Source organism: Empidonax traillii, unplaced genomic scaffold, assembly GCF_003031625.1.
Source record: "Empidonax traillii isolate 1590-97213 ecotype Southwest subspecies unplaced genomic scaffold, ASM303162v1 scaffold196:size3368384, whole genome shotgun sequence".
Lineage (NCBI taxonomy): Eukaryota > Metazoa > Chordata > Aves > Passeriformes > Tyrannidae > Empidonax > Empidonax traillii.
This window is the reverse complement of record NW_020955389.1, coordinates 309,988-328,004: the sequence shown is the minus strand read 5'-3', so window position 1 is coordinate 328,004 and position 18,017 is coordinate 309,988. Positions and strand designations below refer to the sequence as shown.

Sequence of the window (18,017 nt, the reverse complement as noted above, 5' to 3'; positions counted from 1 at the left end):
TAACAAAACTTCTGGTAAATGAACCGTGTCCATCCTGAATATCTCCTGATCAAGGCGCAGTACAACTGGTCTGTCATAACGCCATGTGAAAAAATATTCAAGTGGGGAAAGCCTCTCATTTATACTATCAAAATATATAGCACTTGCTATATCCTTCCCCAGAGGTATTAGAAGAGCTTCCATTTAAGACTACAGTAAGATACAAAACAAATTGAAGGACGGGTTAAAAGAATGCAGTGGAGTTACTGTTTTGCTACCGATATACACTATAAAAAATAGTGTTAGGGTATTCAAACCCTTCCTGTGGATAATGTGACATACTGTTCAGTCACTAATCTATTGAAAATACCCCATCTACAAATTTCCCTCTGATTCAGAGAGAGAAACAAGCCTTGTAAGCAATGATTAGCACTACTCCATGAGAACAGACTGACCACACAAGTATCTAGCCTAGCAGTTTAGTTATAATAAGGCAAACTTACAAAGAACAAACATGGAAAAAGGGGAGTTTCTAATTCCTCCAGGAAACCCCAAACAGAGCCATGCTTCACTCAGTGCTCTTGCAAAGATTAATCAAAGCAGCACAGCAGCAGGTGACAGATACCCCCATCACATCTTTACATTTTCAGCATAATTAGAAATTACTTTAAATCAATTCAGCTTGATTGTGTCTATAAAAGACACTGAGAAATCTACAATTACAAAAGAATTGTAAGGCTTCCCTTCCTTCTGTTAAGACAGCACAGAAAAAACAAGAATTGTTTCAAGGCTGTTTGACAGCCTACAAATAGAGAACTTGATTTGTAAGGAGAGTATGAGGAACTCACCATGTTAGGGAAAGTGAGAAAGTAGTCCTGAGCTTACATTGCAGAAACAAGCAGATTGCCACCTGCTTGTATAGAACCTTTCCTTAGACCATAGTAATCACCTTTGGTAGTTTTTTTTAATTTTTTAGATTTTTCTCTTCCAGTATTCATAGTTTATAAATCAGAAAGCACTGTTTCACAACTTGCCTAAGCATCAAAGCTCCACTGTCTGTAAAACTGCAATCTGATCTAATTTTCAAGCTACCCTTTCTTTTCAAAAGAAGGTTGGATTAGTTACCTCCACTGGTTCTCCTCCAACCTAAATTTTTCATTCTCAAAAAACAGGAGTTACATACAAAGCAGACGATCTGGAGTATGCAATTACAAAACACTTGCATTGCTAGGACCACACATAGGTATGAACTAGTTCAAAGCTTCCTCCAACTTTAACAGGAAAAAAATCAATTATCACTAGTTCACTGTTTAGGAGATAGTAAGAAAAAAGAAGTCTTTTCAGTGAATATTATATAAATTTCATGCTTTTCCATAAACTTCATATTACATACATTTCCTTTCTTCATTGTGTTTATTTTACCTGATGTGTTGTTTTAGATGACAAGATTTTTTATAGGCTCGATGGCAATAAAAACACTTGTATGGTCTCTCTGCATTATTCACAAAATTACTGTTAAAATAATTTTGGAAGACCTGGCTATTCCTTGGGATTGGCTGGATAAGACCTGCAAACACACACGCACAAAAAAAGGAAAAATTAATTGGTAAAGTTATTCCAAAGCTGCAGTAGTCTGAAGAGCTAGCATTTGCAAAGAAAGAACGACTAAACTTTTAGTATACAAAAATATAAAGACAATGTGCATGTCTCCAGCACTTACTTAAAATTATGCATACACCTATTTACCATTATATATACTATACTGCACATGCTATTTTAGTGATAGTTATTCTTTTATCGAGAGGTCCACCTCATTACAGTAAGTGTCCATGTCCAAAATAAGCATTAACTTTAAAAAAAGTGGACAGATATGAATTTACTGCTGATCCAATAATATCTTCTTCTTCCAGCCTTTACCTTAACCAAGTAATATTTACATACCACAACTATAATATGCATTTTATGGAAAGTATAAAACATCATGATTACCTGACCTTACTTACACGATAAAAGCAGTCCATTAAAAATTATTGTATTTATACATCTACTCTGGCTAATCAGTCAATCTTGCTAATTCTCTGAGTGCCTCCAAAAATATATTGCAAAAAAAACAATCCCAAAACCTCAAACCAATGTTTTTAAACAAATGCTTTTTACACACTGGTCCCTGAAATCAGTCAGGTGTCATTTTGGAAATTCAGTTAGAAGTTCCCACTACTAAATATCCAGGTTGAGAGAGCTGCAGAAGAGAGTTTCAGGGAGACTTTATAGCAGCCTTTAGTACCTAAAGAGGGCTGGACAAGAGAGAAGGGTAGGGACTTGCTTTAAAGGGCATGTAGTGATATGACAAGGGGTAAAGACTAAGCTGAAGGATAATTAGCAGTAGTATACAGGAGATGACACAAGTCTTACAAATCAAAAGAGAAGAAACACTATATGACAAATATTTAATCTAAAATTTATTTTTGATCTTACAAGATTGGAATAATTCAATTAACTCTTTGAATGAACAACAGCTGACTAACTTAAAAGCATATCCCAAGTTACAATGGTTCTGGTCTGCAGAAATTTCTAATAAGATACATAATAAACCAGAAATAACTATATAATATAAATAACTGATTCTTAATAAAACACTCCCAAACTATTTACTTAAGCTGTTCAACTCAGATAAATGAAACATTTCTCTGAACTGTTAGAATAGTTAAAGTTGGTGCTACTCTGGACACAGCATGTTAGCCAAATAAATCTAAATGGGAACGTTCCATAAAAAAGTACATTTCCTCCCATTAGTTCCATCTTTGGAATTGCAGTAAATCCTACTGTGTGATTGGAGTGTCTGACGCAGTCAGCTAAGTTTTGCTTCCACCCCAAAAATTTAAATTTCTTATACCTGACACCAAAATATGAACATGTTACAAAGAATCCAAGTCATGAACTGTCTGTCATCTTTTCTATACCAATAGCCTAATAATAGTTTAATTAAATCCTCTCCTAATGTAAAAATGCATTTTTTCTTCTCCAGGAAGGATTACACAATTTCATTGTAAACAAAAAATATTCTTATTCATTTTAGTGCAAGAAAATTATAAAATATTGCACTTTTCTGAAGCCTGTTTCTGATTACTTATTATTTCAAAGTGCACCTTTATGAGTAAGCTCTGAATGTTTGCTTGATTGAACTGTGACCTTTATATTCCAGTGAAATCTTAATTTCAAGAGAGTACAGACTGAATTGCTCTTTACCTAAATCAGTTATGAGTATGGGTTCTTGCAAAGGAATGTCTGGTACTGGACCACTCGACTTTCCTACTCGAACTTTCGCAGGTTTACGTTGATGTCGCAGCTTTCTTAGTTCAGTATGTTTAAAATGTGAAGTGATATGAGTTTTCCGATGGCCCGATGTTCTAAACTTTTTGTCACAATGAGGACAAGCAAAAGGTCTAACACCTGCAAAAGGGTAAAAAGAATTAGTCTGGGATTTTATTTCCATCAACCTAGAAATGCAGCTTTAGAATACTGATTCTCTTTTCTGTATTTGCTTTTTTGTTTTCTATCACAGGGTCTATTCTTAAATAGGTTTTCAAAACAGATTGTTAAACCCCAATCAAAATTCTCTGAAAATGTCAACACTGTTTGAAGGCAGTCAAAAAAGCATGCCATCCAGAATTATTACAGAAAGACTTTTGTAATGCAAAATCCAGTAGAAATCTCTCCTTGAAAAGGATACTGCAGAACTTAAGTTACAGAGACAGGCAAGGCTGAAGAACTCTCAGCTTCTGTTCAAGGGGAAATCTTGTGACTTAAAAAGGCTAGGAAATATGACTGCATAGTATAAAGCAAGCTCGATAAAATCACAGGTGGAAAAAATGTACAAAAACGTGCTTCACAATACAGTAACTAGTACATCATATGAAACCGCAGAACAGTTCCATAAACAATGGACTACCTATTTTCCAAGCCACATAGTGCTTCTGCCACTTTGAATGAGTCTGAGTTCTTCTATAAAGAAGGCTAACTTTAAACAAGAAGTTTAAACCTGTTGGTTTGCAGATTTACAAAAAAAAACAAGTGAAAAATGTTCTGCAGATGAATTGAACATTGATATTTCGGATCAAATGCATCAAACTATAAAAAACATTGAACACCAAATGCACCTTGTCAATGAATGACACTTTTGCAGAAGGTAATTACATAAACAGAAAGGAAAGAGCAGCGCATTTATGAGCTTATCTTGCTGAAACATTATTCAGCTGTATGAACAAAGAAAGAAAAGTAGAAAACAACCAGGTAGTCCACCAAATGCAGAAAACTCGTTTTTCTCTATGGAGAGAATAGTTCAGCCACAGAAAAACAGATATTGAGGACATCATGTACGATGGAAACAAGGACCACATGAACAGAGGAATTCTAGGATATGCAGTGTAAGATAGTGAAAAAAGGTAAGTTGGTGAAAACATCAAGCAACACGTTAATGTTGAAGATAAAAAGGGAAGTAACCAAAGAGTCCTGAGTAATGTAGTGAAATTATAAAAAAGTGTAGAGAAGGGGAGGGAAGATGCAGAGTAAATATGAAAAACGATGACTCTTTAAAAAGCACAATTAAATACATTCACAATAGTGATATTAAAAAGGAACAACAGTTGACTTATCATCAGAAAATCAAATGCCCATAGCTTTTGCAAGAGCCCAAAGTCTCAAAGAAATGAAACACTAGAAAGGTATGACAAAAAATTACTCATCATCTAAGACACTAAAAATTATACATTCTCTGACAGATAACAATGACATGCTAGACATGGCTATAACTTATACATTTCACTTTGTCTTTTTTCATTCAAGGTCTCACCCACATCATAGAAAATAAGTGAAGCAACTTTGAAGCCTTACCTGTATGGAGACGAATGTGAACTTTTAAACTCCCTGAGGTGGAAAAGCTTTTCATACAAAATTGGCACTTGAAAGCTTTGATGCCAGTGTGTGTTTTTATGTGTGCTGTTAGAGTACTCTTAACTGCAAAGGCGCGGAAACACTGGGGACACTTGAATGGCTTCTCGTGGGTATGAATGCGAATGTGGCGCACTAGATCACTTGGTTTTTTAAATTCTTTAGAGCAATATGGACAAACGTGCCACCTTATTCCATTTTCTTCACGTATAGAACCTAAAATAAGGAATATCAAAATGAATGCTCTTCAAACCTTTCAAAAATTCTTCAAAAATCCCACTACACTTACACCATTATACAAAGCAATCAAGTCACAAAAACTTTTTGTGAAATAGATGCCATCACAACACAGTTTGTACATGACCAACTTCTCTATCAGATACATTCTACTTCACAAAAATGGTGATTGGCTGGAATGACAAAAGCCAAGATATTCCGCTTGAAATTCAAACAGTGAAGTATCTATGCCACCTAAAAATGTAGAATGTAGTTGCAATGCAATATAATATACCAGCTAATTTATAAATACCATATGTAATGAAATTATACAACAATAACTAAGTCCTCAACTGTAATCACATCACATTATTTTAAGTACTAAGCACTTATCTAACTGGAGGAGATAATTTGCACAACCCTCTCTTATGCAAAGTTAAACTTAAATTACATTTTGCAAAGTTCTAAAGGAACAAAAATTGCACCATAAGTCCTTCTGATACATTTACAATTTAAGGCTGGTTTGTGGGGTTTTTTTCCACAAAAGCTGTTTTATGATCCAAGTACCCTAAGTTCTGTCCTAAGGCAACAGGATGTTTTTTCACAACAAAAAACCCAAACAAACAAACAAAAAAACCCTTCTAAATCCTATCAAGCATTTTTTATTTATAGATGTTGTTCAATATCAGATATGTTCTCTTTTAAACCTGTTGACATAGTGGGTTTTTCCTGTAAACCATGTCAATACACTGAGGTCATATTACTTTATCAAAGAACAAAGGTTTTGACCTGTCAAAGTCTGACTATACAGCAATGCCTTTTTTATCTGCAGTCAGAGCTAGAGAGTTGTTAAGATTATACACAAGCAACAAAATACTTATTACCAGAGGAAAATGTTAATATTGATTTTTACCACAGTTATGCTGAACAAGCTGAGTTTTTGACTCTGGATCAATCTGTCCACCCTTGCAAAAGAAAAAGCAACATCAATGTATCTATGAAGATACTAAAACCAGAGCTCAATGGCTTCTTGTAGTGCTGTCTCTACCAGGCAAGCCAACAAAGTATGATGGGTTTACTTGGAACAAACTTCAAGCAGACACAAAGCTTGAGCAACCTTGAAAATGAAGTTGCATTTAAGCACACACAGACAAAACCCAGGCTTGCATATACACAACACAGTTGGGAAGCAGAATATCAACACATATTTATGGTGACAATATCACATCAGTACTGTTATTCCAGGGACAGGTGACATGAAGTACTATCCACTGCCAACCTTTATCCTTGCCTACATGGGAAGATCAGTGAAGATCTGCATGAGGCAGCAGTACTGAACTTATGCCTCTGAGGGGCCTCACTTCTGAAGAGGAAGAACAGAGCTTGCAAGAACTCTGTTCAGAGACACACAATCAAAACCCAATCCTTCCCAGTGAAGGATGACGGGAAAAGAGAGGAAAAAAAGATTCATATACTTTCCTTTTTGTCCTCTTTCTGTAACACCACCGATCTAAATCCAAAAGATTTAGCAGTGTCATTTCACTTAATGCCATTCTGACACGGTTTTGTATAATGAGCTACAGATACTATTGTTCATATCTTACACTGTGATTGAGATAAGAGCAAATCAAGTTCACCACTGATCCACAATACATTTTGGGGAATCTCTTTATAAAGCCATAAACATAAATAGTACAGTCTTTACAGCACAAGAAGTAGAAAGCAGTAGCAACATTACCAGGCAAAAACGGTGATTTTTTCTTAATAAACTTTTTTTCTTTTTTATCTAGTTTATCTGTAGTGTCTTGCTCCTTATCTTGTTCTGCATTATTAGAATCAGTCTGATGATTTGAGAGAGTTGGGACATCTGGGTTCTGATCCTGGGGCCCAGAAGTCTTAGCCTGGCTGCAGTCAGTAGAATGTGCAGAGACAGGAATTGAAGACAACCCACTGTTCTCTAACGCTTGCTAAAAAAAGAACAAAAAAACCTTCTAGATTAAGAAAGAAACATTCCACAGTTACCCCAACTTTTCTGAAACAACTACTTGGAAGATATAATGCAAATACAATTAAAGGAAATAAAAGTCTCATTCTCAAAGAATTTCAGGTAGATTTCAAACCTACAAACACAATATTACACAACACTGACTTATGATTGTAAGATTTTAAGTTGCATTTCCTGCACTTATTCATTTGCTGACAGCTGCCTTTTAGGAAACAACATTTTTTTTTAAATAGCTATCAGGATAATAGTTATGTATCATATATTTCTGCAACTACACATCACATTCCAGACATTACAGAACTCAGCACAGGTAACAGCAGTGAACCTGCACACAGCTAAATGTAATATGTGGGTCTTCCAAAAAGAAATTTAAATGGTACTTAAAAGGGTAGAGCTAAAAAGATAGCTTCAAGGTTAGCAGGCTACAACTAATACTAAAGAATATTATTCTCTGCCCTGTTCCATTCTGTTTGTGCCTTTATGTGGTGCAGGCTTTAGAATGAGCACATATAGCTGATTCACCACCCTGCCTCTCTTCTGTTACACATTGTCTCCTACTGCCAGATATATCAAGGACAGAGTCTAATAGTTTAAGAAAATACTGGTTGACCTTGGAAAAAAATTTCTTGCACAAATAGGAAATATTCAAATAGCCCTTATTAAACAGAACAGGGTAAAAGCCATGTATACATTCTCATTTTTTAGCCAGATAAAAATAATTTTCCCTTCTTAAATGTCACCAGTATTTAAGCATGGCATAACCAAGGACAAGCCACAAGCTGCTTCCAGGCAACAGAAAAACAAAAAGCTAGAGTGATCAATAAAAATAGTAATGTATGGGTGTGTACACTAAAGTTTTCTTCTAGGCCATATAATCAATATCTATAACCTTTCTTTTGTATTATTATACAAAAGATACCTTGGTGCATTCCATACCCATTCAATAGATCCTTAAACCTTTTTCTTTACTGATAAATGATTTAAAAATGTGTAAGGAATGTTATAACTGAAAATACTGAGAATTAATTTCACTACAATATGAGAAAGAAACCACTGAAATGCAAAGTTGTTCTCACACTGAGCTCTTACCTGCAAAATATCTCTACTGATTCCCACCGCAATGTTGAGCTGTTGACCAGGTTGTTGAGGTTGGTTATTTTCTACAGGACCTGGTTCTGATAACTCAAGGAGTTGCTGAATGACATCGGTGACAGCCTGCTGACCCTGGTGAGCAGCAGCTGGAGACACTTGGTTTTCTGTCTGTTGAAGAAGTGGAGACCGAAAATGTGTGGCCTGAAATATACAGCAGTATATTTGTAAAGGAAGATGAAAAGCATATATTATGAACTCACCCGTCCAGGTCCCTTATCTGAAATGTCTGTTAACTGTCCACTACAAAGATGTCTATTTTTATATGACATAAGGATTACACAGAGCTGTCATTCAAGGTTTGCTCACTCCACTAAAGAATTGCTTCTGTATATTCCTTTTTTGAAGTCCTTATCAACCTTGAAATTGTAAGCTCACAGCTTGAATTAAATTTATTAAACTACTGAACCTTCAACCAGTTTACAAAACACAGGGATCAACTACAGAATACCACATGAAAAGTAATTCCAAAACAAATAAACAGCATTGAGGTGGTTATCTTTTCAAAGTTCACATTTATTTCAAGCAGGTCCTTTGGAAAAAATAACCTTCTATTAGTTGGGATTTTTTTAATATGAAATTATTTGTGTTGTTACATCAAAACCTTCAAGACCAAACTACCAACTTTTCCCCTTCAACCTTCAAAACCTCTTAGCTTTAGAAGAATCTCCTTATACTCTGAACATTTAAATAGGCTTTAGGCTCTGTAAAAATACTACAAAAACTTGAGGTTTAAAAATGTAATTTCTTAATATTTGACTTGACAATTGTATCTTAGGCTACCTTAGCAAAAAATATGAAGAAAAAAAAGTGATATAAAGCCTTGCTATCTATTTTTTAAATCGGCAATAAAGACTCCTTTTCGCCTTTATTTATAAACTTCTCTTCCTGATCTGTCTGATCTTCTTGTAACACAGACCATGTAACTGCTCTGAGTGAATTACTCCTTCAAATAAAGTAACTGCACAAAAATTAGAGCTGTTCTTTAGATCAAGTAGTTTATCGTGATAACTTTTTCTGTTACTATTCAACTTCAATATGTGGCTCCATTATTACATTATCCACACTAAAATTCCATACTTTATTTCAAAGTGTCAATTTATCTAGCCTCAACCCTCAAAATTATTTTCTCTTCTCTATTAATGAGATTATAGATTTTTCCCTCTTTTTCAAAACATATGATCAAGTCACCCTTAAGTATTTTATCTGTTGGGCAGGGCAGCTAACATACCTTGAATCTCTTCAATAACAAAACACATCATAGCATATTTTAAGAATTTTGATGGTTCTGATTTCTCCTGTATTATTGAAGACAGTTCATGAATAGTGAGCAATATAAACAAACAAGTGAAACCAGCATAAACTGCATAAGGAAATACCGAGAATAGACAATATTGGATCTGGATAGGCCAGACAGACATGCAGAGGCCAGTTGTATGAGATTCAACAAGACCAAGTGCCGGGTCCTGCACTTGGGTCTCAAGAACCCCATGTACTGCCAAAGGCTGCAAACAGAGTGATTGGAGAGATGCCTGGCAATTTCAGGCAATTCTGGGAGGAGGTGGCAATGGGATCTATTGCTCCCAACTCATACCTCTCACTAGGAAAAAACCTGGCACACTCTATCAAGTACAGGGAACCAGAGATTATAACACCTTGACACAAGGGCCTAATTCCCATGTTTGGATTCAATTAAAAAAAAGACAAACCCCATCCTCTTTACTCCTAAGAGAAAGAGACGTGATCAGTTCTTCCCTGGAACTTGATTTGCTGTAGAACTTTCGAATATAAACCACTCTACACAAAGCAAAATCGATTTTTGGGGGGGAAGGGGGGGGGCATCCGGAGAAAGGTAGGAGACTATGCAAGGCTTGAACTTCAATTTCAACTGATTAAAAAATAAAAAAAATTACTTAAACTTTTGAAGAACAACCATTTTCAATATTTTTAAAATCTCACAAGGAAATAGTATAAATATTTAATACAACAAATATTTGTAACCAATTAGTTCACATCAGTTTTGTCCAGCCATAAGTTAAATGATCCTGGAATAAAGAATTTACATCAATAGATAAAAAGAAAGTGGGTGGACTGTTTATAATGACTTTAAAGCAGTAATGCCACATTTCCTAGTCCTTGGTTTCATGGATTCTAGTACATCACAAGATAATCAGTAGCTGAACTGGGGAAAGGGAGACTGTAAGTCAGATGTCTGCCACTAAGATACCACGCTGCAATCAACAGGTGACAAACAAGATGCTATATAGCTGCAGAAAAACTGGCCAGCATACTCAGTGGAACTGGCACATACAGACCTGTCTGTACATCACAGCTGTTTGCTATGGGGTTCCAGAAAGTCAGCCCTGCATCCCCCCTTCCCCTCCTTCCCCAGGTCCACAGTTCATCCTGAACCCCATGGTTCCAGTGCTGCCCAAATTCCAAACAGCTCAACCATTATGAACACATCTCCTTTCCTCTAACCCAAACCATGGTATCCATGCAAAGTAAAGGCAGAGGGGCAGGACAATCCAGTATTTTTAAGAGTCCTTACTCTACTCTGGTCCTTTTATACAGAAGAGTGTTTGGCTCTATTTTGAAGACCTATTGAACAGAATTATATGCAAAATCATGATTGTGTAAAGAAATGAGGGAATATAATCCATTCAAGACCTGTTCTGTCTCTACATAACCAGCTGCATTCACTAAGGAGCTTCTCTTCCCATATTAGCTGGTAAATGTATCACAGAGGATCACTGCATATCATTTTTCACCAGTTAAATGAAAATTTATAAAATTCTGTAAAGTTTCTCCCACTTCTAGTTTTGACACACAAACGGGACAAAAACTTCACACTTACATTCTTCCATTTGTTATCAACAGGTTGCAAAAGATTAGCAGGGGATGTTGTTAAAGGTTGGGTGACAGGGTCCTACAAAGAAATGAAAATAAAGTATTTTAAACCTTCGTCAAATAGAAAAAAACATGGCTAATATAATGCAGAAAAGTAGTATAGCTCATTTTCCCACAAAAATGAGACTATGCGAAAGAAACAAAAGTACATAAAAACACCATCACTGCTTCATAGTTTATATACATGAAATAAACACAAGAAACAAACACCTTAGCTGTAAGTACTGATCCAGCAAAAGACAAATAACAGCCTTACAGTAGCCATAATTTATAAGATGTACTCATGTAGCACACAAGAGTGCATTCTTTGGTAGCACAGCACTTCAGGAAACTTCAGCTTTTGGAATGTGTACTTAATAAGGACAAAATCACTGCTTATCCCCAGGTACGCAAAAAGGGATGGCAGAGCCTATCCCAAACTTCAGAATAGAATTATTATACTGGAGATTTGTTGTTAAAGCAGCTCTGCAAGTTTTGGGCAGAATGAAGGCCAGCTCTAATTGAAGAATGCTAGCATTAACCTAATAATGTACCAATTTTCTAAAGCAATAAAAAAATACAAATAATTAAGTATCTGCAGTTTCAGATTAAAAGGTGCAAATAAAAAGCGTAATGCTAATATGCAACTGCCACATCATTATCTCTGCTCTTCCTTGTTAAACTTCTTGACATCTCTTTTTAGAGAGAGTCTTTTTCTCCCTTCTCTCTCTTTGCTTATACTACTGTATAGAGGCATATTTGCTGTACTCTTCCGTGGAAGCAGAGAGGTATGCATGCAGCAAAGATAATAACACGCTGCTGTAATATCAATATGCTAGGCAAATGCATAATATTTAAGCAAAGCAAAACAATAAGAACAGAGCTGGCCGAGGAAAACAAAAATGAGGTACTATGAAGGAATTCTTTTCCATCGTGCTTTTAAGATTAGGCTTGTGAATATAGAAATGCACAAAAAGATGATATATGTACTTGCAAGCAAATAGGTCACATTAACCTTTTTTTATCAATTAACATGAAGAAAGAAATTGCATCTAAAAAAACGGTTCTCCAAACAGCATTACTCGACCATTGTTTTCAACAAGATACAGCTGCATAATGAAGCTGAGACTTCAAATATTAACCCTCCTCTTCAAGGACTAATCTTGTTTGCCATCTATTAAACACTAAAGTTGGAAATTGAGCAAAACAGAGCAGAATAAAGGTAGAAAAGGTAGTTTTATTCAAAGAAAAAAACAGTATTATGATAAATAAAATATGCACTCTCTCAAAAAATGGAATAGTCTTCTAAAATCAGAAGCATTTTCTGAATTTTAGTTGTATCTGGGTAAAGAGAGAAAAACATTCAGTATTTCCAATAAAGCTATGGTTTTCCTTTATAATCCGTCAAGTAAGAAGCTAATATTTAAAACAAATTAGTGGAAATACACAGAAGGATCCACTATGTGTTTATATGGAGTAGATTTATATAAACAATTTCTGAAAATAAGTGGCAACTAATATGTTACTTCAATAGTTCTAAATTTCATTGTTACACTTAAACTTTCCCATTATTTTTATATTATCTGAGAGGCTAACATAATCTCTAAGGACCAGAATTATATTTTACTTAGTTGTAGGATTGAACTGTTGCATTTTCAACCAAAACCTCAAATTGTAAATCCATTTTTTGCATATACTTCACCAATTTACATACTCCCAATATTTAACCCTGCAAATTAATACCAGAAATCACACAAAACATGAAAAGGACAAAAGAAGCTACAGGTCTAGAAGTTCTAACTTATTCAAAGAACTACTGGAATTAAGATATAGAGCTAATTAAACTCTCAAAGGCATTTTCACAATATACCAAGCAAAACTTACTGCTGTAACATGAGATACATCTGCTGAAGCACTTGCAGAATTCTGTGGACCACCCATGTGCATCTTGCTGATATGTGTATTTAAACTACCTAAGCTTTTGAAGACACAGCTACATTCTGTACAGTTGTATGTAGGGCCATTCTTCACCTTGAAGAAAAAAAAAAAAAAGAACACAAAAAATTTAAGTAAATTTTCCCTACATTTACCAAAGATATGTTCCCTTATTTATCCATACAATAAATATACTGTGAACTTACGAGAGTAAAATGGTTTATTTTTTCAAGTTACTGATAACCAGTTATGAAATCAGTCTGGTATATCTTGGATATCAAATCAACTGTAATCTACGTGCATGACTGTAATTGCCTATTACCACTTCTCAACATTGGGAAGCACGAGACAGCACAACAAATGTCAAGTGGCAAATGAGGCTGCAGACTCTTCCCTCTTTACAATTTCCTACTGTCCCACACTTAGAAGAAGAACGGAAAAGCAACTTCATCAATTAAGATGTGACTGCAGATGAAACATCGTACATAACACAAATAGCAGTTTTAAGTACAAAGAGAAAAAAAATGCAGACAAAAACATCACAGTGATTCTATTCTGCACCCAGGAAAAAAAAAAGAGCAAAAAAATGCTGCCTCTATTACTTCATTCCTTACAAATCAAAACTAGGTCTCTATCTATGGGTATTTCCAACCAAAAATCACTAAAGTCAGTAAGGAAATTGCTGAACAAAGTTGCACAGCCCATATTGCTCAGATGATTGTATTACTTTATCACAGCAGTATCTTTTGAATCTAAGAACCTGTCTATCAAAGAGAAGAAAAACAAGACGTGTAAAGAGATCTGAGACCACAACTTTTTACATCTTATTCTGGAATTTTCTTCTACCTGTAACCAAAAAACTTCTGAAAAAGGCTGTAAGACACATACTTCAAAGACAAGCGGCAAGTAAGCTCTACAGTGGAGTTAATGGGTTTGGCCTTGAAATTTTTCACCGTTTTCTGCTTTGATGCTTTTGGTTTACTTTCATCTGCATCCAGTCCTCATTCTCCCAGGACAGACATAGGTATGTTTTTATACACCTAAACCCACTACTTACTAATCTATTTATGTACTGAAAAGACAAGGGCCAGTGAAGGTTTTGCTACTTCTCCTAAGTACACATTTATTCAGATCAAGCTATTTCAGGAAAGCTTGCTGGTCAAACCAACAAACTACAATTTATTCCATAGCAGTAAATCTGTACTGGCTGCAAAGAGCACTGGAGCACATAGGAACAGCAACAATTGAACAAGACATGACAGCACCAAGGACTCAAATAGTTAATTGTATTTACCTCTGAATGAACTCTCTGTATGTGCGACTGCAGGTTGCCTTTCTGGGAAAAGGCTGCGGGACAAAAGGCACAGGCATGGGGTTTCTCCCCTGTGTGCTTGATCATGTGAGTCTGCAGCGCTCCCTTCTGGTTAAAGGCTTTTCCACACTCACTGCACTTGAATGGTCTTTCACCTGCAAGGAAAATGGAAGATGAGGAAGAGGAAGGTAAGGAGCTTCAAAGAAGCCTTAGCAGTTTCCTGTATTTAAACAAAAAACTGTAGCAGCTAAAATATAACATTGCCTAGGGACATCCTTACATACGCACAAACACATTTTATTACAGGGTTTTGAAGAAAAATTGTTTACCTTAACCATCAGCCTCAGCACCTACTCTGATGACAACGTAGCCTTCTGAAAAAGTTTTGTGACCTAGCTGATGATTATTAGGTAAAATGGCTAAAATGATGAAAATCTATATGAAGTAATTATTTAAAATGGATTCTCTCAACTTTTGCTTTGATCTCAGAAGCTGTTATGCAAAATCACCAGAGAAAAAAAATAAAGGGGGGGGAAAGAAAAGAAAAAAACAAACCCACATACATCACTCCTATAAGACTTGTACACCAAGTCCTATGGAATGCATATATCTGCACTGAAACAGAGGACCAGAGGGTAAATGGACAGTAATAAATAAGTAAGAGTCAAAAATTTAACCTTTTATTTAGTTTAAAAATCAAAAGGTCTTACAGTAACACTGCAGAAGATGGTCTATGGTTCCCACTCCACAATAAATATTAACAGCATTTACTCTTTACAATCATCTACTGAAAATATGCAATAAAATATTATATGAGATATAATATGATCGTGCTCAGAAAACAATTTTAAGACTCTGAATGTTCATATTGCTATTGAACATTAAAGAAAAACTCGGCAATATTGGTACAGGAGTGCTCTGCAATGATTTCCCAGTTTTGGTGATCTCAGTGCTGCTCATTCTTCCAGTTATTTGAACATTCACAGATTAGGCATGAAAAACTCCACAGAAATTATAGGGTGACAGAACATAAAAGAACTGCGTAAACAGATTATAAAACTACACATTTTAAACACACACATACTAAGAATAAATTTCAGTTTCTTACAAATGTGTCTCAACTGACTACTGGGAACTTCCACTATGAACTCAATACTGACCTTTTTTCCTTTTAACGAAATAGTTTAGTTGAGGTAACTTGAGGACATTGAAAACATTGCCTTTGCAAATTTCTTTAGCAAAAACTTTATGAGCATTCTGTACATTATGTCTGCTAAATCAGTAAGTACAACTATGCACTAAAGACTATGCACATTAAAGCAGTTTTAATGAATATTTTTATATGACTTCTAATTATATAGCTGTAATTACATCTACTTTACACTTATTAATTCTTAATTAAATTCATATCGTCTGGAATAAAAGCAGCTATTTTTTGAAACAGATTACAAGCATTTAACTCACTAAAGAAATGTATATGTTCTGTTCTGCTGCTTATTGGTTTTGAAGATGCTTAAAGATCTGCAGGTTTTAACTGTTTATTTTTGAAGATAAATAACATTGATTCACATCTTGAAACACAATGACAAAATTCCTACTGGGCTTTCATAGGTAAAAGGCTTAGCTTTCTCTAAGAGCTGGTGGACACAGAAAAGTATTGCTTCAGGTTAAGTGTGCCTATTTAAGTAAATCTCATTATAGAAAGTAAATTTCAATTCTACTGTGGAAATGTGGAATTTCTGTACTCCTCAAGTATAACTTAATAAAACACAGATTGAGAGGGGGAATGAGGGGCTCATTACTTAGTTATTAGTATGGGAATTGCAGTCTCTGAGACCTAATTTTTTTTCCCAAAAGGGTGTAAGTGCTTGAAATGACTAGTTACGAACAGAAAATAGTATTGCAAATTAAGACACTAATGTAATGCTGCACACGTAGCACAGACAGGCTCTTTCAACAATTAAAGACTTGGGGATTCTAAATTCTTCACAGTCCTCTCCTACATAGTTACAGTACCTCAAGCAACTGAATACCAGACAGATTGTCTGCAGGTTTAGAGGAATAACGTAATTCACAACTTAAATGAGTATTTGCTGCCTACTTGGAACTTAAAATTCTCTACTGTCATGTGCAGATTGGGACTGCATTTTCTGTCTCTGACTTCCCAGCAGACAAATATCTTTTTATTCTTTAAGTATTCATAAATGCCCTTGAACTTTTGAAGCTTTAAAATAAGCATCTTTAACCAACTATAATCTTGTTTCTTCAATTTTGGCTAGACTAAGCTAAAAAAATGTATCAAACACAGTCAAGACTCTAAAACACAACTTAGTTTTCGCTGACCTTTTTTTTGGATATTTGTTTGAAGCATTTTTTTAAAGCAGGTACAAGGGTGACCTCTTGTGTTACTGTTCTATAACTGGATCTGTTGAACTTAAAAAGATTCTTAACAAAGAGTCATGCAACGGTATTTTTATTTCTCCCTTGGTAAACAAAGCCATTCTTGTAAACAGCAACTCATCACATCTCTGCCTGAACAGACTGCTAATATAAACAATATTGCAGACTTACATAACTGCATACCTGAACTAGCTGAAAACTAGACAAGCAATTTATTCAATATATATGAAAAATACATATATATTGCATAGCATTGAAACACCTCCAACAAAGGTTTGTTTAAAGCCAAACTCCTGCTATAGCACGTACAGCTGGTTGAAACTTAAGAACTATTTTCTTAGTCATCTGTAAACTTCAAAAACTTTTATGCTTTGCATTTTTCAATTATTTCAACTGCTTAAGGGTTAAGTGTGCACATATTTATGACAGCAATTTAGCAAAAAACCATTTGCTATTCATTCTGCAAATCTGAACAGTCACCTGCACTTTTTCAATTACCAAAATTACAATCAAGGCTTATCACATCCCAAGATCATTTTGCAATTTCAAATAAATCAATTTAAAAACAAATGCAAGGCCACTATTTTAGTAGTATTATTAATTCTTATGTACTTTTACTCTTTTTTGGGATAGTAAATTTTAGAACCTGCTCTCTGGAGTATGTAAGATCTTAAGAGTAGCTGACTTGCCCTTGCCTAGAGATTCTAATTTTAGGTCCCACTGAAACTGCAAGTACCAAAACTGATATTTGGTAAAAAAGGAAACCTATAGAGTACTTTATTTTTTTTATTTTAATTTTTAATTGCGATTATATGAATCCAGAAATTTTAAAAACATATACATTTGCTAAGCAAAGGAATTACATACAGTTTATTTTAACCCAACAGCTAAAAGCATCTAATGAGTGAAATGTATTGATAGTATTTCAAGTCCCAACAGGGAGAAAAAGAATAAATTTCACAAGTTGACTGAATTTTGTAAAACAAATGCAAATAAAAATAATTACTTCCACAGCAGTACCTGTGTGTATTCTAACATGTCGCGTTAACTGACTCGGTTTCTGGAACGTCTTTCCACAGTGAGGACAGGAATAGGTAAACCCACTTCTGTCAATGTTTCTGTTGTAGGATCTGGTATTTGATACCCTGTCATTTAAAAAAAAAAAATATTTTTAATATGGAGCAT

General features: G+C 34.9%; 1 protein-coding gene across 11 annotated transcripts in view; it reads right to left on the bottom strand.

The window, feature by feature from the left end:
- The window catches only part of ZNF236 (zinc finger protein 236), a 70,136-nt gene that overhangs the window by 34,188 nt on the left and 17,931 nt on the right, over positions 1 to 18,017 (bottom strand). For 10 of the 11 annotated variants that reach the window (XM_027886832.1, XM_027886827.1, XM_027886828.1 and 7 more), the window contains exons 5-13: positions 17,853 to 17,977; positions 14,415 to 14,587; positions 13,070 to 13,216; positions 11,154 to 11,225; positions 8,237 to 8,440; positions 6,881 to 7,109; positions 4,870 to 5,142; positions 3,226 to 3,429; positions 1,402 to 1,546 (exon numbers count right to left, since the gene is read on the bottom strand). In XM_027886832.1, coding sequence (XP_027742633.1) covers positions 1,402 to 1,546; positions 3,226 to 3,429; positions 4,870 to 5,142; positions 6,881 to 7,109; positions 8,237 to 8,440; positions 11,154 to 11,225; positions 13,070 to 13,216; positions 14,415 to 14,587; positions 17,853 to 17,977 — 1,572 coding nt within the window. The remainder of the gene's footprint in view (positions 1 to 1,401; positions 1,547 to 3,225; positions 3,430 to 4,869; positions 5,143 to 6,880; positions 7,110 to 8,236; positions 8,441 to 11,153; positions 11,226 to 13,069; positions 13,217 to 14,414; positions 14,588 to 17,852; positions 17,978 to 18,017) is intronic. The other variant, XM_027886823.1, reaches the window with a different exon arrangement.